This window comes from Moschus berezovskii, chromosome 8 (genome assembly GCF_049115385.1).
Source record: "Moschus berezovskii isolate FMDL1 chromosome 8, NW_MosBer_1.0, whole genome shotgun sequence".
NCBI lineage: Eukaryota > Metazoa > Chordata > Mammalia > Artiodactyla > Moschidae > Moschus > Moschus berezovskii.
The window spans coordinates 77,779,610-77,807,602 of record NC_142467.1 but is presented as its reverse complement, the minus strand read 5'-3'; the positions used below and the strand labels follow the sequence as shown (position 1 = coordinate 77,807,602).

The 27,993-nt window shown below is 36.3% G+C and overlaps 1 protein-coding gene across 2 annotated transcripts in view; it reads left to right on the top strand.

The window, feature by feature from the left end:
• DTWD2 (DTW motif tRNA-uridine aminocarboxypropyltransferase 2) overlaps window positions 1–27,993 on the top strand; it is an 87,492-nt gene that overhangs the window by 49,257 nt on the left and 10,242 nt on the right. Inside the window, exon 5 of one of the 2 annotated variants that reach the window (XM_055429955.2) lies at window positions 27,239–27,367. The exons of the other annotated variant lie outside the window; for it this stretch is intronic. Within the exon in view, the coding sequence (XP_055285930.2) occupies window positions 27,239–27,367 (129 nt within the window). The remainder of the gene's footprint in view (window positions 1–27,238; window positions 27,368–27,993) is intronic. 2 annotated transcript variants of the gene reach the window in all.

Here is a 27,993-nt window from a genome sequence, read left to right as displayed (position 1 = left end):
CTGACCTAGAGCCAGACATCTTGGAATGTGAAGTCAAGTGGGCCTTAGAAAGCATCACTACTAACAAAGCTAGTGGAGGTGATGGAATTCCAGTTGAGCTATTTCAAATCCTGAAAGATGATGCTGTGAAAGTGCTGCACTCAATATGCCAGTAAATTTGGAAAACTCAGCAGTGACCACAGGACTGGAAAAGGTCAGTCTTCATTCCAATCCCAAAGAAAGGCAATGCCAAAGAATGCTCAAACTACCGCACAATTGCACTCATCTCACATGCTAGTAAAGTCATGCTCAAAATTCTCCAAGCCAGGCTTCAGCAATATGTGAACCATGAACTCCCAGATGTTCAAGCAGGTTTTAGAAAAGGCAGAAGCACCAGAGATCAAATTGTCAACATCTGCTGGATCATGGAGAAAGCAAGAGAGTTCCAGAAAAACATCTATTTCTGCTTCATTGACTATGCCAAAGCCTTTGACTGTGTGGATCACAATAAACTGTGGAAAATTCTGAAAGAGATGGGAATACCAGACCACCTGACCTGCCTCTTGAGAAACCTGTATGCAGGTCAGGAAGCAACAGTCAGAACTGTACATGGAACAACAGACTGGTTCCAAATAGGAAAAGGAGTACGTCAAGGCTGTATATTGTCACCTTGCTTATTTAACTTATATGCAGAGTACATCATGAGGATCGCTGGGCTGGAAGAAGCACAAGCTGGAATCAAGATTGCCGGGAGAAATATCAATAACCTCAGATATTCAGATGACACCACCCTTATGGCAGAAAGTGAAGAGGAACTAAAAAGCCTCTTGATGAGGGTGAAAGAGGAGAGTGAAAAAGTTGAAGCTCAACATTCAGAAAACAAAGATCATGGCATCTAGTCCCATCACTTCATGGGAAATAGATGGGGAACAGTGGAAACAGTGTCAGACTTTAATTTTTGGGCTCCAAAATTGCTACGGATGCTGATTGCAGCCATGAAATTAAAAGATGCTTACTCCTTGGAAGGAAATTTATGACCAACCTAGATAGTATATTAAAAAGTAGAGACATTACTTTGCCAACCAAGGTCCGTCTAGTCAAGGCTATGGTTTTTCACATGGTCATGTATGGATGTGAGAGTTGAACTGTGAAGAAAGCTGATCTTTGAAGAATTGATGCTTCTGAACTGTGGTGTTGGAGAAGACTCTTGAGAGTCCCTTGGACTGCAAGGAGATCCAACCAGCCCATTCTGGAGGAGATCAATCCTGGGTGTTCATTGGAAGGACTGATGCTAAAGCTGAAACTCCAATACTTTGACCACCTCATGCAACGAGTTGTCTCACTGGAAAAGACTCTGATGCTGGGAAGGATTGGGGGCGGGAGGAGAAGGGGACAACAGAGAATGAGATGGCTGGATGGCATCACCGACTCTCTGGACATGAGTTTGAGTGAACTCCATGAGTTCGTGATGGACAGGGAGGCCTGGCGTGCTGTGATTCATGGGGTCGCAAAGACTCGAACACGACTGAGCAACTGAACTGAACTGAACTGAACCTTTAGATTGTTTTAATGAGTAATAAACTTTATTCTTTCTTCGTTAATTCGAGCTTTTCCCTTGATCTGTTTATTTCACATTTTCAAATATTTTTCTTTTTGATTTTGTAATTTTTGTGCTTACTAGTGCTATGTTTCTTTACCAAGATTAGTCAGTTTCTTCTTTAATTATAAAGGAAGACTGTAATATTTCTTCTTAGTGTAATTGTCATTGTTTTCTGTGGCTTTGGATTGATGTGCTTTTTGTATCTATAGCATTGATGTAATTTGTTATTTGTTTTAATTTCTTTCTATTCATGAACTACAATGAGTTCTTAATTCTCAAGTGCTCTAACATTTTGTCAGTATTTTATTTCTTATTTTGTTGGATCATGATAATATTGCCAACGATATTTTGAATAATTTTATGATATTTATGAGGGCAAGTACATGGAAAATGTTTATGCATGTTCTATGAGTATAAAAAATTTATGTTCTGTATTTACCAATGAAAGTGTTTACATCTTTTTAAGGTTGGTTATTTGCAGTTTTTTCTTTAAACTTTTATTTTTGGCATACTTAGGCTATTTTATATTTAAACAGGTATATGAAAAACTTCTATTTGTATATTTTTAATGAAATTAATCCTATATTTTCAATAGTTTTTACATACTTTTCTATGCTCTTTTTGGGTTTATACAAGCCATACACTTCATGAAAAATAGCTGTGAAACCCTGATTCTGAGATTTTTGATAGTTTTATAGTTTTCATTTTATCTTTATAGTTTTCATTCCTTTTAACTGAAATGTGGGCATAGTTTCTAGATGAAACTCAGATAACATGTTGAATGCTTTGAATGGGCCAGTACTGTTTCCAAGTACTTTATATATATTAATCTGTTTAATCTTTCCCCAGATTCCATGATATAAGTATTGTTAATTGTATTCATTAACTTCACTTTAGATCATATAACTACTTTATAACAGAACTGTGATTTGAATTCATCTAGTTTAGAGCCACAGCCTATGGTCTTAAAGTACTGTACCACTTCTGAAGTGGAAAACTTTCATCTGGAATATTTATATATATATAATGGCTTCTGTAGGTTTATTTAACTTCTGAAGTAGTCCCTGTGTTCACAAGAACCAACTCATTTAAGGCATAGATACTGTTAGAATGTGGCACATTTCAAGTAAAATTTTATGTTTACATTCCCTTTTCCAGGAGATCTTCCCAACTCAGGGATCATACCTAAGTCTCTGGCATTGCAGGCAGATTCTTTACTGTTCAGCCACCAGGGAAGTGTGTGTTTGCATTACATTTAGATATTTCTTAGTATAAAGAAAAAAGTTTGATGAAAATGTTACATTTGTAAAATATTTGTGCAAATATTTGATTTTTTTTTCTTTTTTGCACAGTTATGTCTACAACTCTAAGCTTTCATTTTGTGGTAACTACATGACTACCATAGAAATGAAAAGAGTCGGACACGACTGAGCAACTGAACTGAACTGAGTCACATTAAAAAAATTAAAAGCTATTTTAAAAATGAAAATTCAACAAAACTGTTTTTCTCTTTTAAATTTATTAGCAGATAAGGAAATAGGTTAATTAATTTTCCCAGCCCTACTATGCCATACTTTTCTATCATCTTTTTCTCTTCTTGTTTTTCCAAACTAGAAGCAAATGTAGGTAAATGGGTATTTCACAACCAGAACATAGGAGAAAATGCCTAAAAGAAACATCAGATAGGTTGATCATGGGGAAAAATATCATCATAAACTAAAGTGAAAAGCCAAATGGCTCTTGAGAAGAGTATGAATCAGCAAAGACTTCATAGTCTTGGAGTTCTTAGACATTAATAAGGTAAAGGCAGAAATCTCAAAAATGGGTCATCAATGTAAAAACAAAGTTTATAAAATAGAATGTACTTTTAATGACATTACCACTTACTCTAGTAATCATATGATAGACAAGATATAAAGTTGTGAACTTTGATGCTGAAATAACTTCAAACTTACAGAAAAATTCCACAAATAGTACAGAGTTCCCTGAAATACCCTCAGCTGTTAACTTTATGCCATATATGACTCTGTCTCTATATAATTATGTTTCTCTAAACTTTTTGAGAGTAAGGAATTGATATTAAATTTTTACTTTAGGGAATTGAAATTTTGCTAGCTCTAGACCAGAAAGATGATTTTTTTCCTAAATATTTTTGCTTGAAATAAAAAATAGTAATTTAAAACATGACATAATTTATAAAAACTCATTTTATATATCTTGATACAGTTTCATCTTAATGTATTTTGGAAATATGAATCATTGTAAAAATAATAATATGCATTGATTTTTAGAGTATCATAGTATTGAGCCCCAATATACGAGTATGACTTAGAAAAGATACGTTTCTAGAAGTTGTTGCAAAAAAAACCAATGAAATCTGTATATTTACTCTTTCTAAAAAAAAGCATATTATATTTTGTACATAAATTATGTATGGTATATATATAGTATATAAGTATATACTTTGTATGTGTTCAGTTCAGTCACTCAGTCGTGTCCGACTCTTTGAGACTCCATGAACCACAGCACACCAGGCCTCCCTGTCCACCACCAACTCCCGGAGTTCACCCAAACTCATGTCCATTGAGTCGGTGATGCCATCCAGCCATCTCGTCCCCTGTCGTCCCCTTCTCTTCCTGCCCCCAATCCCTCCCAGCATCAGGGTCTTTTCAATTGAGTCAGCTCTTTGCATGAGGTGGCAAAAGTATTGGAGTTTCAGTGTCAGCATCAGTCCTTCCAACGAACAGCCAGGACTGATCTTTAGGATGGACCGATTGGATCTCCTTGCAGTCCAAGGGACTCTCAAGAGTCTTCTCCAACACCACAGTTCAAATTCTTCAGCACTCAGCTTTCTTCACAGTCCAACTCTCACATCCATACATGACCACTGGAAAAACCATAGCCTTGACTAGACGTACCTTTGTTGACAAAGTAATGTCTCTGCTTTTTAATATGCTGTCTAGGTTGGTCATAATTTTCCTTCCAAGGAGTAAGCGTCTTTTAATTTCATGGCTGCAGTCACCATCTGCAGTGATTTTGGAGCCCAGAAAAATAAAGTCAGCCACTGTTTCCCCATCTATTTGCCATGAAGTGATGTATGTATGTAGGTATAAATATATTCAAACAGAAATAGGTGAGATGAATTGAAAAGTGGATTGATTTTTATTTTTTTGAAAAGTGGATTGATTTTTAAAGGTTACTATACACATCTCCTTAGACACATATCTAAGTTATAAAATTGGTAATTACAGTGATTATATAGTAAGGTCTGAACTGTCTTCTGTAACACTAAAAATTTTGCTTGTTTTTAGTATTTTTCCCATTTCTTGAAAACATTTCCTGTATATATGATTTTTACTTAATTATTAACTTTGTACCTCAGGTTTTCTGAAAGAAAATTTATTTTATTATATAGTAGACTTTCCTAGGGGCCTTGCTTTATGATACAAGTAAATTGTATGTAACATGTCTTTCTCATGGATGACAGAAATGCAACTCAAGCTAAACAAAAGAAAGTATATAAGTCATGTTACTGGGAAACTCCGAAGAGATGGGGATGGCTTCTGACTTTGCTGACTCTGGTTTTCAAGCATCTTTTGAGAGTTTGCTTGCCTCTGTGTTCTGATTTTTCTCTTGTTATGAATTAACTTCCTCCCTGCCACTGGAAGATGTGTGTGGGGAGCAGTATCCCCTGGTTTTATTTATTATAATAGAAAGATAAATTATCCTAACCAGAGTAGAATCCTGGGTTGTTCTTTCATTTGAGTTGCTGTGGATGGTGGTACCATTATTGACAGAAGTACCACAGGAATTAGGAATAAATTCCTTAGGGAAATTGGGGTGTTGCTATCAGCAGGATGATTTAAAATCATGAATGGGCAGGCCAAAAGCCCTTAAGATAACTACAGTCTACTATATACCGGTTGCTTACTTATAAAAGTATGCTTATTTATACATTTCTTGGTTCATTCAAACCTACTGCTCTATATAAATAGTTTAATAATTCTTTCTTACAGTCTAGTTCACCAAGTGAAAAGTAAAAATGAAAAAGGAAAACGTACATCATCTCTTGCCAGTAAGAGATGTAGTTTAAAATAATCTCTAAATAATGTAGTTTAAGTTAATTAGGCTTTATTTCTAAATGTGATTTGTTTGTCATTTCTTTTACCACCACCTCAATATACATATTGGAGAAGGCAATGGCAACCCACTCCAGTACTCTTGCCTGGAAAATCTTATGGGTGGAGGAACCTGGTAGGCTGCAGTCCATGGGGTTGCTAAGAGTCGGACACAACTGAGCTTTACTTTCACTTTTCACTTTCATGCATTGGAGAAGGAAATGGCAACCCACTCCAGTGTTCTTGCCTGGAGAATCCCAGGGACGGGGGAGCCTGGTGGGCTGCCGTCTCTGGGGTCGCACAGAGTCAGACACGACTGAAGCGACTTAGCAACAGCAGCAGCAGCAGCAGCAGCAATATACATATACCCACATACCTGCTTTTTGCATCAGTTTGTCTTGGCTATTAGTTTAGTTGATCTCCTTAGTTTCTGTAGTAGTATAATTTTTTTGCTTTAAATACAAGAAAGAAAAAAATGACAGAAAACAGAAGTCAGATTTAACATCCAAAGTATTGGTCTTTTCCCAAATACATAGGTGGACTTCATACTTACCTAATTGTGGAATGAAAGAATTGTAAATCAGATACTAACATGCTGTGCTCAGTCATGTCTGATTCTTTTGTGACCCCATGGACTGTAGCATGCCAGGTTCCTCTGCCTTGGGATTTTACAGACAAGAATACTGTATTGGGTCGCTATTTCCTCCTCCAGGGGCTCTTCCCGACCCAGAGATTGATCCTGTGTCTCCTGCGTCTACTGTGTTTCTTTACCACTGAGCCACCTGGGAAGCCCAATGCAAACATTACTTGGCCTCCTTTTAATCTGAATTTCTAATATATCCAGGCCATTTGGCAATGAATGTATATCTCTTCCCTCAGAAGAATTTTACACAGGAGACACTTGACATTTGCTAGGAATAAATCTAAGGTGAATATGGAAATGTTTGTAGAGGCTTCTGGCTTTCTTCATAAACTTATTTTCAGGGACTGTTTGCATATTCTTGCTTTATTGCCTTTAAAACTTTCACTAAAGCTTGATTTCTCACTTGATAATCAGAGAACTGTTGGGAGCACTCATGGCTAAGACATTTTCATAAAAACTTTGTCTTGTGTCTATATAGAGCTGTTAAGGACTGGCTTATGTTACATCTAACCTGTTGCCCAATTAAAATTCATTATTATCCTTAAAATGTTTTTTTTTGAGGTGTAAGTGACGTGTTATGTTAGTTTCAGGTGTATAGCATAATGATTCAATATTTGTATATATTTCAAAGTGCTGTCCACAGTAAGTCTCGTTAATATCCATTCCTCTACACAGAGGATTTTTTCCTTGTGATTAGAATTCTTAAGATCTACTCTCTTAGCAACTTTATTTTATTTTATTTATTTATTTTTCTTAACAATATTGTATTGGTTTTGCCATACATTGACATGAATCTGTCATGGGTATACATGTGTTACCCATCCTGAACCCCACTCCCACCTCCCTCCCGAACCCATCCCTCTGGGTCATCCCAGTGCACCAGCCCCAGCACCCTGTATCATGCATCGAACCGTCCAGGGGATTTGTTTCACATATGGTAATTTACATGTTTCAATGCCATTCTCCCATATCATCCTGCCCTCGCCCTCTCCCACAGAGTCCAAAAGACTATTCTATACATCTGTGTTTCTTTTGCTGTCTCACATACAGGGTTATCATTACCATCTTTCTAAATTCCATATATATGCGTTAGCATAGTGTATTGGTGTTTTTCTTTCTGGCTTACTTCACTCTGTATAATAGGCTCCAGTTTAATCTACCTCGTTAGAACTGATTCAAATGTGTTCTTTTTAATGGCTCAGTAATATTCCATTGTGTATATGTACCACAGCTTTCTTATCCATTTGTCTGCTGATGGACATCTAGGTTGCTTCCATGTCCTGGCTATTATAAACAGTGCTGCGATGAACATTGGAGTATGTGTGTCTCTTTCAATTCTCGTTTCCTAGATGTGTATGCCTAGCAGTGGGATTGCTGGGTCATATGGGAGTTCTATTTCCAGTTTTTTAAGGAATCTCCACACTATTCTCCATAGTGGCTGTACTAGTTTGCATTCCCACAGATAGTGTAAGAGGGTTCCCTTTTCTCCACACCCTCTCCAGCATTTATTGCTTGTAGACTTTTGGATAGCAGCCATTCTGACTGGTGTGAAATGGTACCTCATTGTGGTTTTGATTTGCATTTCTCTGATTATGAGTGATGTTGAGCATCTTTTCATGTGTTTGTTAGCCATCTGTATGTCTTCTTTGGAGAAATGTTTGTTTAGTTCTTTGGCCCACTTTTTGATTGGGTTGTTTATTTTTCTGGAATTGAGCTGCAGGAGTTGCTTGTATATGTTTGAGATAAATTCATTGTCCGTTGCTTTGTTTGATATTATTTTCTCCCACTCTGAAGGCTGTCTTTTCACCTTGCTTATAGTTTCCTTTGCTGCGCAGAAGCTTTTAATTTTAATTAGGTCCCATTTGTTTATTTTTGCTTTTATTTCCAGTATTCTGGGAGGTGGGTCTTGGAGGATCCTGCTGTGATTTATGTCGGAGAGTGTTTGCCTATGTTCTTCTCTAGGAGTTTTATAGAATCTGGTCTTACATTTAGCTCTCTAATCCATTTTGAGTTTATTTTGGTGTATGGTGTTAGGAAGTGTTCTAGTTTCATTCATTTACAAGTGGCTGACCAGTTTTCCCAGCACCACTTGTTAAAGAGACTGTCTTTTCTCCATTTTATATTCTTGCCTCCTTTGTCAAAGATAAGGTGTCCCTAAGTGCATGGATTTATCTCTGGGCTTTCGATTTTTTTCCATTGATCTATATTTCTGTCTTTATGCCAGTACCATAACTGTCTTGATGACTGTGGCTTTGTAGTAGAGCCTGAAGTCCGGCAGGTTGATTCCCCCAGTTCCATTCTTCTTCCTCAAGATTGCTTTTTGGCTATTCGAGGTTTTTTGTATTTCCATACAAATTGTGAGATTATTTGTTCTAGCTCTGTGAAAAATATCATTGGTAGCTTGATAGGCATTGCATTGAATATATAAATTACTTTGGGTAGTATACGCATTTTTACAACATTTATTCTTCCAATTCATGAGCATGGTGTATTTATCCATCTATTAGTGTCCTCTTTGATTACTTTCTATGTACAAGTTTTTTGTTTCCTTAGGTAGATATATTCCTAAGTATTTAATTCTTTTCGTTGCAACAGTGAATGGAATAGTTTCCTTAATTTCTCTATTTTCTCATTATTAGTGTATAGGAATGCAAGGGATTTCTGTGAGTTGATTTTATATCCTGCAACTTTACTATATTCATTGATTAGCTCTAGTAGTTTTATGGTAGAGTCTTTAGGATTTTCTGTGTAGAGGATCATGTCATCAGCGAACAGTGGAAGTTTTACTTCTTCTTTTCCAATTTGTATTCCTTTTATGTCTTTTTCTGCTCTGATTGCTGTAGCCAAAACTTCCAGAACTATGTTGAATAGTAGTGGTGAGAGTGGGCACCCTTGTCTTGTTCCTGACTTTAGGGGAAATGCTTTCAGTTTTTCACCATTGAGGATAATGTTTGCTGTGGGTTTGTCATATATAGCTTTTATTATGTTGAGGTATATCCCTTCTATTCCCACATTCTGGAGGGTTTTTATCATAAATGGATGTTGAATTTTATCGAAGGCTTTCTCTGCATCTGTTGAGATAATCATATGATTTTTATTTTTCAGTTTGTTAATGTGGTGTATTACGTTGATTGATTTGCGGATACTGAAGAATCCTTGCATTCCTGGGATAAAGCCCACTTGGTCATGATGTATGATCTTCTTAATGTGTTGTTGGATTCTGCTTGCTAGAATTTTGTTAAGGATTTTTGCATCTATTTTCATCAGTGATATTGGCCTGTAGTTTTCTTTTTTTGTGGCATCTTTATCAGGTTTTGGGATTAGGGTGATGGTGGCCTCATAGAATGAGTTTGGAAGTTTCCCTTCCTCAGCAATTTTTTGGAAGAGTTTGAGTAGAATAGGTGTTAGCTCTTCTCTAAATTTTTGGTAGAATTCAGCTGTGAAGCCGTCTGGACCTGGGCTTTTGTTTGCTGGAAGATTTTTGATTACAGCCTCTAGTTCTGTGCTTGTGATGGGTCTGTGCAGATTTTCTATTTCTTCCTGGTTCAGTTTTGGAAAGTTGTACTTTTCTAGGAATTTGTCCATTTCTTCCAGGTTATTCATTTTATTGCCATATAATTGCTGATAGTATTCTCTAATAATCCTTTGTATTTCTGTGTTGTCGGTTGTGATCTCTCCATTTTCATTTCTAATTTTATTGATTTGGTTCTTCTCCCTTTGTTTCTTGGTGAGTCTGGCTAGTGGTTTATCAATTTTATTTTATTTATTTTATTTTTTTTTATATATTTTTTTTATCAATTTTATTTAACCTCTCAAAGAACCAGATTTTGGCTTTGTTGATTTTTGCTGTGGTCTCTTTTGTTTCTTTTGCATTTATTTCTGCCCTAATTTTTACGATTTCTTTCCTTCTACTAACCCTGGGGTTCTTCATTTCTTCCTTTTCTAGTTGCTTTAGGTTTAGAGTTAGATTATTTATTTGACTTTTTTCTTGTTTCTTGAGGTAAGCCTGTTTTGCTATGAACCTTCCCCTTAGCACTGCTTTTACAGTGTCCCATAGGTTTTGGGTTGTTGTGTTTTCATTTTCATTCATTTCTATGCATATTTTGATTTCTTTTTTATTTCCTCTATGATTTGTTCATTATTCAGCAGCGTGTTGTTCAGCCTCCATATGTTGTAATTTTTAATAGTTTTTCTCCTGTAATTGACATCTAATCTTACTGCATTGTGGTCCGAAAAGATACTTGGAATGATTTCAGTTTTTTTGAATTTACCAAGTCTAGATTTATGGCCCAGGATGTGATCTATCCTGGAAAAGGTTCCGTGTGCACTTGAGAAAAAGGTGAAATTCATTGTTTTGGGGTGAAATGTCCTATAGATATCTATTAGGTCTAACTGGTCTATTGTATCATTTAAAGTTTGTATTTCCTTGTTAATTTTCTGTTTAGTTGATCTATCCTTAGGTGTGAATGGGGATTAAAGTCTCCCCCTGTTATTGTGTTATTGTTAATTTCCCCTTTCATACTTGTTAGCATTAGCTTTACATATTGCGGTGCTTCTATGTTTGGTGCATATATATTTATAATTGTTATATCTTCTTCTTGGATTGATCCTTTGATCATTATGTAGTGTCCATCTTTGTCTCTTTACACAACCTTTGTTTTAAAGTCTATCTTTTCTGGTATGAGTATTGCTACTCCTGCTTTCTTTTGGTCTCTATTTGCGTGGAATATCTTTTTCTAGCCCTTCACTTTCAGTCTGTATGTGTCCCTTGTTTCTAGGTGGGTCTCTTGTAGACAACATGTATGGGGTCTTGTTTCTGTATCCATTCAGCCAGCCTTTGTCTTTTGGTTGGGGCATTCAACCCATTTACATTTAAGGTAATTATTGATAAGTATGATCCCATTGCCATTTAGTTTATTGTTTTGGTTCGAGTTTATATACCCTTTCTGTGTTTCCTGTCTAGAGAAGATCCTTTAGCATTTTTTGGAGAGCTGGTTTGTTGATGCTGAATTCTCTCAGCTTTTTCTTGTCTGTAAAGCTGTTGATTTCTCCTTCATATTTGAATGAGATCCTTGCTGGGTACAGTAATTTGGGCTGTAGTTTATCTGCTTTCATCACTTTAAGTATGTCTTGCCATTCCCTCCTGGCCTGAAGAGTTTCTGTTGAAAGATCAGCTGTTATCCTTATGGGAATCCCCTTGTGTGTTATTTGTTGTTTTTCCCTTGCTGCTTTTAATATTTGTTCTTTGTGTTTGATTTTTGTTAATTTGATTAATGTGTGTCTTGGGGTGTTTTGCCTTGGGTTTATCCTGTTTGGGACTCTCTGGGTTTCTTGGACTTGAGTGATTATTTCCTTCCCCATTTTAGGGAAGTTTTCAAGTATTATCTCCTCAAGTATTTTCTCATGGTCTTTCTGTCTTCTTCTAGGACTCCTATGATTTGAACGTTGGGGTGTTTAACATTGTCCCAGAGGTCTCTGAGGTTGTTTCATTTCTTTTAATAATTTTTTAATTTTTCCTCTCTGCTTCATTTATTTCCACAATTCCATCTTCTACCTCATTTTCTTATCTTCTGCCTCTGTTATTGTACTGTTGGTTCCCTTCATAGTGTTTTTGATCTCATTTATTGCATTATTCATTATATATTGACTCTTTTTTATTTCTTCTAGGTCCTTGTTAAACCTTTCTTGCATCTTCTCAATCTTGTCTCCAGGCTATTTATCTGTAACTCCAATTTGTTTTCAAGATATTGGATCATTTTCACTATCATTATTTGGAATTCTTTATCAGGTAGATTCCCTCTCTCTTCCTCTTCTGTTTGGGTTGGTGGACATTTATTCTTTTCCTTTCCCTGCTGGGTATTTCTCTGCCTTTTCATCTTGTTTATACTGCTGTGTTTGGGGTGGCCTTTCTGTATTCTGGCACGACTGAACGACTGAACTGAACTGATGTCGTAGCATGTGTCATCTCTTAATTCTTTTTTATGGCTAAATAATATACCACTGAATGCATATGCATTTTATTTATCATTCATCCATTGATGGACTTTTATTTCTACTTTTTGGCTGTTGTGAATAATGCTGTTATGTGCAAGTTTTGTGTGTGAATACCTGTTGTGTGTTCTTTTGGTTATATACCTAAAAGTGACATTTTTGGGTCATTTAGTAACTCTTGTTTTTATTTTTTAGAGGAACTGCCATACTGTTTTTCAAAACAGCTACACTGCTTTACATTTCCTCTATCCAATTCAATTTCTGCATCTCCTGCCTGCCACTAGTTATGCCCTCCCTCCCTTTTTGAGTTTTGGCCACCATGGTTGGTATCTCACTGTGGAGTTTTTTGTTTCTTTGTTTTTGAAATATTTACTTATTTATTTGACTGCATCAAGTCTTTGTTGTGACATGTGAGATCATTTGTTGTGGTGCTCTTTCTCGGTGCGGTTCATTGGCTTAATTGCTCTGTGGCATGTGGGATCTTAGTGTCCTGACAGGGACTGAACCTGTGTTCCCTGCATTGCAAGGTGGATTCTTAACCACTGGATCACCAGGGAAGTGATGGTTGCTTATTTGTGTGGTAAGTGAAGTGAAAGTCAATCAGTCGTGTCTGACTCTTGCAACCCCATGGGCTGTAGTCTGCAAGGTTCCTCTGTCTTTGGGATTCTCCAGGCAAGAATACTGGAGTGGGTTGCCATTTCCTTCTCCATTTGTGTGGTAAGCATGGGGCCTATTAGCTGCTGAAACAAATCAGTGTTTAAAGCAAGAGTTAATGATCTCCTTTGCCTTTCTTCTAGGTCACTCTATAACTGCAGTTCCCTCCTCACATCTTCAGGTATTTAGAATGGAGAGTATGTTGTATTTGCTTCCCTTTTTTTTTTTTTTCCTGTGCTTGTATATAATACAACAGCATGTCATTACTTCCATGGCGTGTGCATTATTCAAACATCCTTTAACCTTGGTGCCAGGGCTCTGTGCTCAAAAAGCCCTGAGTGTGCAGAAACATGAATATATTCATAGGGCATTGTCTCCCAATCCTGAAGATTTAAATTCTGAGCTTTAAGTTTCATATATAAGTTTTATAACAAGGGTATTCCCGGAAGAAATAGTCAGGCAGCCTGTGGCATTTTGTTGTAGCAGCGTGAACTGACCAAGACAGATGGCAGTGAAGTAACTTGGAGAAATTCCCCTATGAAAAGCAAAAAATGAGAATGTAATGTATCTTACATTGTCATCCAATAAAGCTATTTCAGTTTCTTACTCATTGTTACGATGGAGTGGTAACTTCCAGGCTCGTTATATTGAGAACTTGAAACAGGAAGAGGAACTGTAGGTTGCCTCTTCACTTTGTTGATTGTGTCCTTTGATGCACAGAAGTTTAGAAGTTCATTGTGGTCCTATTTATTTCTCTTTTATATTCTTTGCTTTTTGGTGTCATTCCCAACAAACAGTTGCCAAATCTAATGTCATTAAGCTTTTCTCCATATTTTCTTCTAGGAGGTTTTTAATTTCAGATCTTATGTTTAGGTCTTTAATCCATTTTGATCTAATTTTTGTGTATTTTGTAAGATAATATCTAATTTTATTTTTTTGCATGTGGACATCCAGTTTTTCCAACACCATTTATTGAAGAAACTATCTATTCTTCATTTTCCTAATCACCTTTATCTCATTGTCGTCTTATATTTAAATGATTCTTCTCAGTCTTTTTTTTTTTTTTTTTTGGATTTTTTTCTTTAGTGTCTGTTCTGCTTCTTAGAGTACGATGGTATATTTCTTCCTTTTTTTTGTAATAGTGTTAGTATTTTTACTTCTATCTTGTTTTATTTTTAGTATTATTCCTCCTCTCTTGTGTTTTTCCTTTTATCTTATATATTATTTCCTAAATTTAATGTTTAATCTTGAAAAGAGAGTAGTTGTGGTCTAAATTTTCTATTGTGGGTTAAATTGTCTAGTGTGCTGATTAATCAATTTTTTTAATGTTTGTTTATTTGTATACTTATTCATTTTCTCAGTAAATCATTCATGCAACAAAAAATCTATTAGATGCTTACTGTATTTGATGATCTCATCTGATTCAGCTCTGTTTTATAGTGAACTAGAGCAGACCTGATCTCTGTCTTTATGGAACTTACAGTTCAGAGATAGTTATAATAATTTATTAGAAAATCACAAACAGTTAATGGCAGTTGTCTTCCTGGGCCCCTTACACCTGTATAGCCTCTCTTTTTAAAAATTTTTGGCTGTCGGGTTTACTGCATTGGTTTTGGGCTATATTTTTTTTTAAAGCTAACTTTGCTTGGGATATGGGCATCCTATCAGGGCCTATTCTTTAAACAAACATGGTGAAAACAGAACCTCAGTTTACCTGGGAGCATTGTCTTATAACTTGGCTTATAGCTTTGGGAATTAGGTAGAAAGAGGAAGCAGGGTTATTCCCTTTCTGTATAAAATACTGTTACATTGAAGATAATTTACCTCATAGTTTGGATATCTTAACATATAAGGTATGGTATTTAATATAGGATAAAAAGTCATTAGAAGAAACAAATACCCCTTAAAAGTATGTCTAATTTAGAAAACTTTTTATTTAAAATGTTTAATTGAAGATTATAGTTTTGTTTTAAAAAACATCATTGCTGGGGGTTACCTGAACCCTGCTTATTTAACTTATAAGTAGAGTACATTATGTGAAATGCCGGGCTGGATGGAGCCCAAACTGGAATCAAGATTGCCGGGAAAAATATCATAAACCTCAAATGTGCAGATGGCACCACCCTTATGGCAGAAAGCATAGAAGAATTAAAGAGCCTCTTGATGAAAGAGTTGGCTTAAAGCTCAACATTCAGAAAACTAAGATCATGGCATCTGGTCCCATCACTTCATGGCAAATAGATGGGGAAACAATGGAAAACAGTGACAGACTTTATTTTTTGGGACTCCAAAGACACTGTGGACAGTGACTACAGCCATGAAATTAAAAGATGCTTGCTCCTGGGAAGAAAAGCTGTGACCAATCTAGACAGCATTTTAAAAAAAGAGACATTACTTTGCTTGTTGTTTTCAGGTCTTGGCTATTACAAACAAAGTGCTATAAGCATTAATTACCAGTCTTTGTATGGATGTATGCTTTCTTTTCTCTTGCTTTTACCCAGGGGTATGTATGTTTCCACCTAGATGGATCTTTCCTGCAGTGTCAAAGATCAGTTGATTTAAAATTTGAAGGTACTTTTATTTAACTTTAGATGAGTCATGTGATAAAAGAGACACAGTCCAGTTAATATTTTGGCTGAAAAATACTTTGGATAAGCTCAAATGTAGGACGAAAGGTTGTCAATTTGTAATTAAAAAAAATTGAACTCAAGACTTAGATGCTGTTTGAATCTTTCAAATCTGTCCAAGAATTTCATCTAAGTATGAAAAATTTAGTTTATATCATGTAGATAGTGCACCAGCTATGGTAGGTCAAAAATTCAGACTTACTGGATTTTTTGAGTAAAAGTGTTGCTTCTTTTATTGCTTTATTTCATCATAGCATATGCATTGAAAATATTTGTACCTTGGTTTTCTAAAGCAGTCTCTCTAAGAAGTGTCATGGATGCAATTATAAAAAATAATTGTGTATATTTATGCTAATTGTGTAGATTTATGCAAATTGTGTATACTTATGCAAATGAAAGTGGGGGAAACCACTAGACCATTCAGGTACAACCTAAACCAAATCCCTTATGATTATATAGTGGAAGTGAGACATAGATTTAAGGGACTAGATCTGATAGATAGAGTGCCTGATGAACTATGGACGGAGGTTCGTGACATTGTACAGGAGACAGGGACCAAGACCATCCCCATGGAAAAGAAATGCAAAAAAGCAAAATGGCTGTCTGAGGAGGGCTTACAAATAGCTGTGAAAAGAAGAGAAGTGAAAAACAAAGGAGAAAAGGAAAGAGATAAGCATCTGAATGCAGAGTTCCAAAGAACTGCAAGGAGAGATAAGAAAGCCTTCTTGAGCAATCAATGCAAGGAAATAGAAGAAAACAACAGAATAGGAAAGATAAGAGATCTTTTCAAGAAAATTAGAGATACCAAGGGAACGTTTCATGCAAAGATGGGCTCGATAAAGGATAGAAATGGTATGGAACTAATAGAAGCAGAAGATATTAAGAAGAAGTGGCAAGAATACACAGAACTGTACAAAAAAGACCTTCAGGACCAAGATAATCATGATGGTGTGATCACTGACCTAGAGCCAGACATCTTGGAATGCAAAGTCAAGTGGGCCTTAGAAAGCATCACTATGAACAAAGCTAGTGGAGGTGATGGAATTCCAGTGGAGCTATTTCAAATCCTGAAAGATGATGCTGTGAAAGTGCTGCACTCAATTTGGAAAGCCCATAACTGTTTACAATTGCTACGATATGGAAGCAACCTAGATGTCAATCGGCAGATGAATGGATAAGAAAGCTGTGGTACATATACACAATGGAATATTATTCAGCTATTCGAAAGAACGCATTTGAATAAGTTCTAATGAGGTGGGTGAAACTGGAGCCTGTTATACACAGTGAAGTAAGTCAGAAAGAAAATCACCAATACAGTATATTAACGCATATATATGGAATTTAGAAAGATGGTAACGACAACTCTATATGCATGACAGCAAAAGAGATACAGTTATACAGAACATACTTTTGGATTTTGTGGGAGAAGGCGAGGGTGGTATGATTTAAGAGAATAGCATTGAAACATGTATATTGCCATATATGAAAAAGATGACCAGTCTAAGTTCTATGCATGAAACAGGGCATTCAAAGCCAGTGCACTGGGACAACCCAGAGGGATGGGATGGGGGGGAGGTGGGAGGAGGGTTCAGGATGGGGAACACATGTACACCCATGGCTGATTCATGTGAATGTATGGTGAAAACCACCACAATATTGTAAAGTAATTAGCCTCTAATTAAAATAAATACATTAATTTATATAAAGTTTTTTTTAAAAAGAATAATACTTTGTAGGTCCACATTGTTGTAAGTAGCAGAATTCTTTTTTATGGCTGAGTAATATTCTATTGTGTGTGAGCATATGTGTGTGTGTATATATATCTCCATCTATCTATCTGTCTATAGCATCTTCTTTATCCATTCATATGTTGTTGAATACTGGTTACTTAGGTTGTTTACATATCTTGGCTATTGTAAATAATGCTGCTGTGAATATTGAGGTGCAGTGCAAGTATTTTTTCAAATTAGTGTTTTTATTTTCTTTGGATATGTATACTCAGGAATGGAATTTCTGGATCGTATGATAGTTCTGTTTTTTAGTTTATTGAGGATTTTCCATACTGTTTTGCACGGTGATTGCACCAATTTACATTCTCACTGACAGTGCACAAGTGTTTCCTTTTCTTCCCATCCTGACCAATATTTATTTGTAGACTTTTTAATGATAGCCATCCTGACAAGTGTGAGGTGAAATCTCATTGTGGTTTTTATTTGCATTTCTCTAATGGCGTGCTGTGATTCATGGGGTCGTGGAGAGTCGGACACGACTGAGCGACTGAACTGAACTGAACTGAATAATTAACAGTGTTGAACATCTTTTCATGTACCTGTTAGCCATCTGTTTGTCTTGTTTAGGAAACCATCTATTCAGTGCTTCTATCCACTTTTTGATTGGGTTATCTCTTGATAATTAATTCTTTGTCAATAACTTGTTCTTCTCTGTTATTCAGTGAAGGTCTCTTCTGGTTCTTTCTTTTGCTTCTGAGACTGCTTTTTCTCTGCCTCTTCATTACCTTTTCTTCTTCCATCTTGTAAAAGTTGACATTCTGCTAATCAGTTTTATCTTATCCTACCCTGTTGATCAAACTACTCATCTGGCTTTATTGCAGTAAAGCTGAGTTGTTTCACACTTACTCATTAAATTGTGAGGAAAGCATTGTGAATCATCACTAGCACTACCCTTGATAACATCAGTAGCGTCAGTACCAGCCTCATAACATCTTTGTCTGTAATCAAGTGCTTACTGTATGGCAGGCACTGCTGAACGCTTCACATGTATTAGTGCCATGCTGCTGCTACTGCTGCTAAGTCACTTCAGTCGTGTCTGACTCTGTGCGACCCCATAGACGGCAGCCCACCAGGCTCCCCGGTCCCTGGGATTCTCCAGGCAAGAACACTGGAGTGGGTTGCCATTTCCTTCCCCATAAAGCACAATTATTCTTTAAGATTGTTAAGTTTTAGAGTTTACTTGTTTGAAGTCATACTATTATGTAGAGTTAAATTAAATAAGTCTAATTTCCTGTCTTGTGCTTTTAGTGCAGTGTTTTTCTACCTCTCCATTCATGCACATTATTTTAATTCAAGATTATAGAAAAGTGTTTTTAATAAAATGAAAAAATATATAGTAACTCAGTAAATTTTAAAATAAAAGTTTTATGTGACCGATTGAACTTATGAGGTAATTGCATAATATGTGCTTTATTTCACACCTAGGCTAATTTATGATTCATTTTCCAGTAGCTGTTTATGAAGCCATGACAGCTTTGTTAAATGAAATTTATCTTTGGTGATAAAATGTTTCCCTTGCAAGACATTATAAAATTGGTTATTACTTTGGTGAGATTAGGAAATCAATTTCTAATATCCTAAATCAGTTTCTGTTCTGTTTCCTAATAAATGATATAAATTGATGTAAGCCCAGTATGAATAAATGCACACGTGTAGATATGCTTAGGTTGGACAATTTCCTGTTTAGGAGATGTTCCGAAAGTTAGTTTCTATAGCATTGCTCAACAGAGACTTGTCTCCATTAAGTATTGCTGGAAAAAATATGTATTTGGGCAGCAGAATTTAATACTAAAGCTTGTAATCTGTAGTGATATCCTTCTCTCTGGCCTTTTTAATGGTATAATATTTTGTTAATTTACTGTAGACTTCTAAAGAGTTATTGTAACTAATCATTTCTTTTTATAGTTTTTAAAAGTTTATTTTTAATTGGTAGATAATTCTTTACAATGTTGTGTTGGTTTCTGCTGTACAACAGCATGAATCAGTCATGCTGCTGCTGCTGCTGCTAAGTCACTTCAGCCGTGTCCGACTCTGTGTGACCCCATAGACGGCAGCCCACCAGGCTCCCCCGTCCCTGGGATTCTCCAGGCAAGAACACTGCAGTGGGTTGCCATTTCCTTCTCCAATGTGTGAAAGTGAAAGTGAAGTCGCTCAGTCGTATCCGACCCTTAGCGACCCCATGGACTGCAGCCTACCAGGCTCCTCCGTCCATGGGATTTTCTAGGCAAGAGTACTGGAGTGGCTTGCCATTGCCTTCTCCGTGAAGAGTCAAGAGGGAGGGGATATACACATAGTTATGAATCAGTCATAACTATGTGTATATCCCCTCCCTCTTGACTCTTCCTCTCCTTCCCCATCCCACCCCTTTAGGTTGTCACAGAGCACCAGGCAGGGCTCCCTGTGCTATACAGCTGCTTCCCACTAGCTATTTGTTGTACCCATGGTAGTGTATATATGTCAATGCTACTTTCTCAATTCGCCCCACCCTCTCCTTCCCCCACCATGTCCACAAGTCCATTCTGTACGTCTGCATCTCTATTCTTGCCTGCAAATAAGTTAATCAGTACTGTTTTTCTAGATTCAATATATATGCATTAATATGCAAAATTTGTTTTTCTCTTTCTGACTTATTTCACTCTGTATGACAGGCTCTAGGTTCATCTGCCTCAGTTCAGCTGATTCGCATTTGTTCCTTTTTATGGCTGAGGGATTGGGGGCAGGAGGAGAATGGGACGACAGAGAATGAGATGGCTGGATTGCATCACCAACTCAATGGACATGAGTTTGAGTGAACTCCAGGAGTTGGTGATGGACAGGGAGGTCTGGCGTGCTGTGATTCATGGGGTTGCAAAGAGTCGGACATGACTGAGCAACTGAACTGAACTGAACTGAATGTTGCATTGTATATGTGTACGACAGATTCCTTATGCATTCACCTTGATGGACATCTAGGTTGCTTTCATATCCTAGACTGTAACCATCAATTTTAATTCAAGGTTGTAGAAAAGTGTTTTTGTGTCTCTATTAATTCTTTTTTTTTTTAAAGGAGGCTTTGAAACTCAGATAAAACTTTATTTAAGATAAATTATATTTCAGTATTATTTTAAAGTTTATATTCTGTCAGTCTAATGTTTTAAAAGAATAATTATATCTTAGAATAAGGAGATAGACTATTTGACTAATAACGATAACTTCCTATTCTGTGATCTCATGAATCTATGTGTTTTTACTTTTTTTCTATAGATGTTTCATACCTATAGTTCTCAGTGACTTCGGATATGCATTACTTGGAGTTATGTGAAAAACAATGGTAGATTAAATATTTGTATCATTAGGAAAAAGCACTAGTCAAGATACATCTAAATGACTAAATATATAATATATATATTATATTTATATATAATATAAATGAAATATGTAAATGACGTATATATGGCTAAATATGTCACTGAATAAAATTTTAAATTTGCATCATTATTTGGATTTGCTTAAATTTGAAATTTTTAAGTGCTTAATTTTATACTTCTGAATTGTATGCTTGCATTTTAACATCAAATTTTTTGTATGTTGAAGAAGCGTGGTGTAACTTTGTTATCACTTTAATGTAAAAGAAAGCACTAAATTTTAAACCCAATGTGTTCTACAAGTTCTTTAGTAATTTTGGAATTGTGCTTTACCATGGAAACTTAAGAAGTGAATTTTCTCTGGTCAACTCAGAAAAAAAATTAAATAATGTGTTTTAGAAGTAGCACTAATATTACTAATATTATTAGTAGCACTAATATCTATAACTAATGCTCCCTTTAAATTAATTTTTATCAAGTTTTCTGAATTTCATCATTAACCTTGGAATCTTTCAATTCAGTTTAGTTCAATCGCTCTGTCATGTCCTACTTTTTTCCTACCCCATGGACTGCAACATGCCAGGCCTCCTTTTCCATCACCAACTCCTGGAGTTTACGCAAACTCATGTCCATTGAGTCGGTGATGCCATCCAGCCATCTCATCCTCTGTCGTTCCCTTCTCCTCCTGCCCTTGATCTTTCCCAGCATCAGGGTCTTTTCAGATAGTTCAGTTCTTTGCATCAGGTTGCCAAAGTATTGAGGTTTCAGCTTCAGCATCAGTCCTTCCAAAGAGTGTTTGGGACTGATCTCCTTTAGGGTAACTGGTTGGATCTCCTTGCAGTCCAGGGGACTCTCAAGAGTCTTCTCATACACCACAGTTCAAAAGCATCAATTCTTCGGTGCTCAGCTTTCTTTATAGTTCAGCTCTCACATCCATACATCACTACTGGAAAAACCATAGCTTTGACTAGATGGGTCTTTGTTGGCAAAGTAATGTCTCTGCTTTTTAATATTGTCTTTTATATATGTCTTTTTAATATGCTTGGAATCTTAAGTTTTAGAAAAAGTGTACAGACTTCATAGTGTAATGAGGTTGGGGCAAGACCATAGATATTGATATTTATTGAGAAACTTTCATTGTTGAGAAGACTCCTCCCCCATACCATTGTTAATTGTTCATAAGAACCCTAAAATTCCTCAGGAGTGCCTCAGTCTTGTTTTCCATCAGAATAGCTTTGTTTTGTTTGTTGGGATTTGCTGAAGAATTCATCCATTTAATTATTAACCTAGTTATAAAGAGCTCAGAGTCTTGAATAAGACTTTATAAATTCATTCATCTGTTTTACCATGATTGATTTTGGAACCTTGGGTAAGTTACTTCACCTCAGTGTACTTTATTTTCCTCATCTGTAAAATTGAGATAATGATTGTACTTCTTAAGGTCTTTGTGAAAATTGAGTGAGACAATACATGTACATTTTCTAGAAAACCAGTTATTGTCCAAGTGCATGACACTGTGCATGTAAGTGGCTAAGTCTGTGTTCAGACTGGCAACTCTGATATCAAAGCTGGACCCTTATCACTATTAGATCACAATGTTGAACCAAACTGAGGAAATGAAAGGATTGAAGTGAATTGAAGGATTGGGACCAGAAGAAAACATATAGTACCTTGCCTTCAAAGGGCAGGTCCTAAGCTCAGATAATCAATGCTGTTTATGAAAGATCAAAAAAGAAAGGTTGCTTCAGAAAGGAGGGTTTTTATGTGTGTCTTCCACTTGTAAGGAATTCAGAATATCACTAAAAAGTTTATTTCAGCTTGTTCTAGACTAGGGTTGTTTCAGAAAGCCTACAAAATAGATTTATTTTTCTAGAAACCTTTAGAAGTGCAGATTTAGAGTGCCGCTGTGAAAGTGCTGCCCTCAGTATGTCAGCAAATTTGGAAAACTCAGCAGTGGCCACAGGACTTGAAAAGGTCAGTTGTCATTCCAATCCCAAAGAAAGGCAATGCCAAAGAATCCTCAAGCTACGACACAATTGCACTCATCTCACATGCTAGTAAAGTCATGCTCAAAACTCTCCAAGTCAGGCTTCAGCAATATGTGAACCATGAACATCCAGATGTTCAAGCTGGTTTTAGAAAAGGCAGAGGAACCAGAGATCAAATTGCCAACATCCGCTGGATCATCCAAAAAGCAAGAGAGTTCCAGAAAAACATCTATTTCTGCTTTATTGACTATGCCAAAGCCTTTGACTGTGTATCACAATAAACTGTGGAAAATTTGAAAGAGATGGGAATACAGACCACCTGACCTGCCTCTTGAGAAACCTGTATGCAGGTCAGGAAGCAACAGTTAGAACTGGACATGGAACAACAGACTGGTTCCAAATAGGAAAAGGAGTATGTCAAGGCACTGTATATTTAAAACTTCTGTGCAGAGTACATCATGAGGAATGCTGGGCTGGAAGAGGCACAAGCTGGAATCAAGATTGCTGGGAGAAATATCAATAATCTCAGATATGCAGATGACACCACCCTTATGGCAGAAAGTGAAGAGGAACTCAAAAGCCTCTTGATGAAAGTGAAAAAGGAGAGTGAAAAAAGTTGGCTTAAAGCTCAACATTCAGAAAACAGATCATAGCATCTGGTCCCACCACTTCATTGCAGATAGCTGGGGAAACAGTGGAAACAGTGTTAGACTTTATTGTTTTGGGCTCCAAAATCACTGCAGATGGTGACTGCAGCCATGAAATTAAAAGATGCTTACTCCTTGGAAGGAAAGTTATGACCAACCTAGACAGCATATTAAAAAGCAGAGACATTACTTTGCCAACAAATGTCCGTCTAGTCAAGGCTATGGTTTTAAGAAAGCTGTTCAGTTCAGTTCAGTCACTCAGTCGTGTCCGACTCTGCGACCCCATGGCCTACAGCACGCCAGGCCTCCCTGTCCATCACCAACTCCAGGAGTTCACCCAAACTCATCTCCATTGAGTGGTGATGCCATCCAACCATCTCATACTATGTCGTCCCCTTCTCTTCCTGCCCTCAATCTTTCCCAGCATCAGGGTCTTTTCAAATGAGTCAGTTCTTCGCATCAGGTGGCCAAAGTATTGGAGTTTCAGCTTCAACATCAGTCCTTCCAGTGAACACCCAGGACTGATCTCCTTTAGGATGGACTGGCTGGATCTCCTTTCAGTCCAAGAGACTCTCAAGAGTCTTCTCCAGCACCACAGTTCAAAAGCATCAATTCTTCTGTGCTCAGCTTTTTTATCATCCAACTCTCACATCCATACATGACTGCTGGAAAAACCATAGCCTTGACTAGATCAACCTTTGTTGGCAAAGAAAGCTGAGTGCTGAAGAACTGATGCTTTTGAATGGTGGTGTTAGAGAAGACTCTTGAGAGTCCCTTGGACTGCAAGGAGATCCAACCAGTCCATCCTAAAGGAGATCAGTCCTGAGTGTTCATTGGAAGGACTGAAGTTGAAGCTGAAACTCCAATACTTTACATAAACATGGCTTCCAAAAATTGAAAATGAAGATTATATATAATAATTACACATAATATATGATATATAATATACACATTAATCATAATTACATATAATTAATATAGAATTATAATTGTATATATATTATATGATCTTGGGATTCATCACTAATCATAGGTTTTAGTACCATCGTGTCTGGTTATCTGATTTTTTATCAGGTGAACAGGAACTGAAAAACTAAATGACTGAAATTAATTATTGTCAACTTTGATAGAGTAATCTTGATCCCTTTAGTAGTTCCTCTTTCTACGTAACATACTTTTATTGTATGTTAATTTTTTTCTTTCTTACAATAGCTAATTTTGCCATGGATTTTCTTGACCTCTTATTCATGCAGATGAGGCAGTTTCTAAAAATTATTATGATGCTTGTGATTTCTCAAGAAGATGGGTCAACAGGTTTTCTTTTTGGTTTTGCTCATTTACTCATTAAATTAAGCGTTTGTTTTAGGTGACTAGCACATAAGTATAAAAAGAGCTGAGAGATCATATTAACATATTTTAATAACATATATGCTACTAATATAACAGATAGTAGTTATGTATACTCTTAATATATCCAGTTACTGGATAATCCGCAGAGAGATGATTTGTGAAGGATATTCTGAAATCTTTTAACAAATGACAGATTTCAAATTCTGTTTTCATATAGCCATAGTAAGAAATAAAACTCCCCCCTATTTTCTTTCAAAGATAAAATTAATTCCAATAAACAAAATTCACTGTGAATTTTGCACGTGTCCCATAGGGTTTGTTTTAATCAGCTGTGTGTTATAAACTCCTCCACTGATGACTTGGAAATGAGTATTGAACGCAGTAGTTGGCTTTACTGTGTTTTACTACATTGACCTGATGAAATAATCAAAGCTGTTAGTAATTACAGTTAATCAACATTATGAATTTTTCTTACAGCTATTTAATCATAGGCTTTCTTTTATAATTATAGATGTTTCTCAACCATTTTCTTCTATTTCTTTCCCTCCCTGCATCTATTTTTTATCTTTTCCTTTGGTTAAAATGTGAAGTAATTTTAATATGATCATATCTAAAACATAATTAGTCAAATATGTATTTCAAAATCATGTACTTTCTGTAGTGAATCTCTACCCACTTTATTTCCCTCCTTCTGTCCCTCCCCCCTCTCTCATTTATCTCTTTTTGAGGAAGGAAAGGAAACAAGTTGTAGAGAATTCTTTACAAAAAGAAGAGTGAAAGAACCATATTTCTCATCACGTTTTCTTAAATATGATTTTGGTCAGGGTATGGGCTTGGGATATAGCTTTATGAGTATAGGATAATGCTTGAGTTTCATGTAATTAAAGTAGGAATCAAAGAGCCAAAATTCTGACATTCATTTTTCGATGGCTTTTGTCATGTGTGACTCTGTCTCAGCTAGAATATTATCTTGATGGAGAAAAGTATTTGTAGTATGCTGCTACTTTTATCTAAAAAGAGGATATGTATGTATATGTCTGTGTGTTTATATGCATTTACATCCACACAGACGTACACTTACCAGTTTAAAAAATAATGGAAGGGACTTCCCTGGTGTTATAGTGGCTGGGAATTTACCTGCCAATGCAGAGGACGTGGGTTCAGCTCCTTGTCTGGGAAGGATCAACCAAGCCGGGCCTTGAGCCACAGCTACTGAGCCCATGTGTCACAACTACTGAAGCCTGTGTGCCTAGAGCATGTGCTCTGCAACAAGAGAAGCCAGCACAATGAGAAGCCTTTGCAGTGAAATTAGAGAATAGGCCCCACTCTCTGCAGCTAGAGAAAACCTGTAGGTAACAACAGACCCAGCACAATAAAAAATAAATTAAAAAAATAATTGTTTCGAAAAGATACAATAGGAGACTTCAAAGCCATTTAAAAAAATAATGGAAGAATATACCATAAAATAAAATATCCCAATTGTCAGTTCTCCGAAGTGATTAAACCATTTTCATTCCTAATTCAATGTATGAGAGTTTCATTTGCTGCATCCCGATTTGGTGGTGTTAGTCTTTTTTATTTTAACTGTTTTAAAGTGTGTGAAAGCGGGCTTCTCTGGTGGTTCAGTGGAAGAGAATCTGCCTGCTAATGCAGGAGACACAGGTTCAGTCCCTGGGTTGGGAAGATCCCCTGGAGGAGGAAATGGCAATGCACCCCAGTATTCTTGCCTTGGAAATCCAGTGGACAGAGGATCCTGGCGGGCTACAGTCCATGTGGTCGCAAAAGAGTTGGACACAATTTAATGACTAAAAGCAACAATAACAGTAACGAGTATGAACTGTTATCTTATTGTGATTTTAGTTTATATTAAATCATGTTGAGCCCCTTTACATGTACCTATTTGTACTTGTATATATTCTCTTGTGATGTGTCTATTTACTCTTTTGCCCACTGGGAGGGGGTTATTAGTCTTATTATTTTTGATTTGTAGAAATTCATGTATATTTTGAATGTATCTTCTTTATTAGATGCGTAACTATCTTCTTTGGAGAAGGCAATGGCAAGCCACTCCAGTACTGTTGCCTAGAAAATCCCATGGACAGAGGAGCCTGGTAGGCTGCAGTCCATGGGGCCTCGAAAAGTCGGACGCGACTAAGCGACTTCACTTTCACTTTTCACTTTCACACATTGGAGAAGGAAATGGCAACCCACTCCAGTGTTCTTGCCTGGAGAATCCCAGGGACGGGGGAGCCTGGTGGGCTGCCGTCTATGGGGTCGCACAGAGTCGGACACGACTGAAGTGATTTAGCAGCAGCAGCAGCAACTATCTTCTTGCTTCTTTTTAACAAAACAATAATGAACAGATTTATATACAGAAGATATTGATAGATTTAATATTTATAAACTGGTGATTTTGGAAGGAAATTAGAGTAATTAGTATTTAAAATACAGACCTTATGTTTTAAATCTAAAACGAAAATTGCATTCTATTCTGTTTTTGGTTTCAGGTGCAATTAAAAACTAGCATTTCTAGTCAGTATGTAATTCGGGCGCAACCAACTAATAGGTGCCTTTCTACACTGGAGTGTGCAGCTGTTGCTCTTTCTATCTTGGAGAAAAATAACTACATACAAGAGGTATGTCTTTGGAAAGTTACATAATTTTTGAAAGTAGGTGTTTGGTTAGATTTTTGTCTGGAAAATCTAAAAATGCATAACTTGTTAAGTTTGTAGCTCCAGTGACAAGTAGACTATATCTGTGATAGAAATGTGTGTACTTTTAAAACCTTCCTTTCTCCTCTGGTGTTTTTCTGTTTAGCATTCCAGATTGCATTATTTAAATATTCATTCTAGGCTGTGCAAACAGCATTTGTAATATGATAAATTGTTTTTAAGTCGCATAACATTAAATACAGTTTTTTCTTGGCTAGATATTTCAGCATTCTGTATTTCTTAGTATTTGTGTTCTCTTGTACTCTCCTTTTTTTTTTTAATTAAAAGAACATTTTACAGCAACGTTTTTTCCATTGGTGCTTTTATTTGAGGAGAAATATCAACTTTATGTTTATCTTATTAATGTTGCTTAGAGTATAAAAAGATACAATCTTTTTTGAGAAAAAAGCCTACTGAATATGAAAAGGTTGTAACCTGCAATCAACATTTTATTTAATTTCCATGAAAGCCTGATGATTTCATATATAATTCATAATCATTAGTAAATAATAACATTTTAGTAAACTCTATCTCATTCTTTTAGAACATGT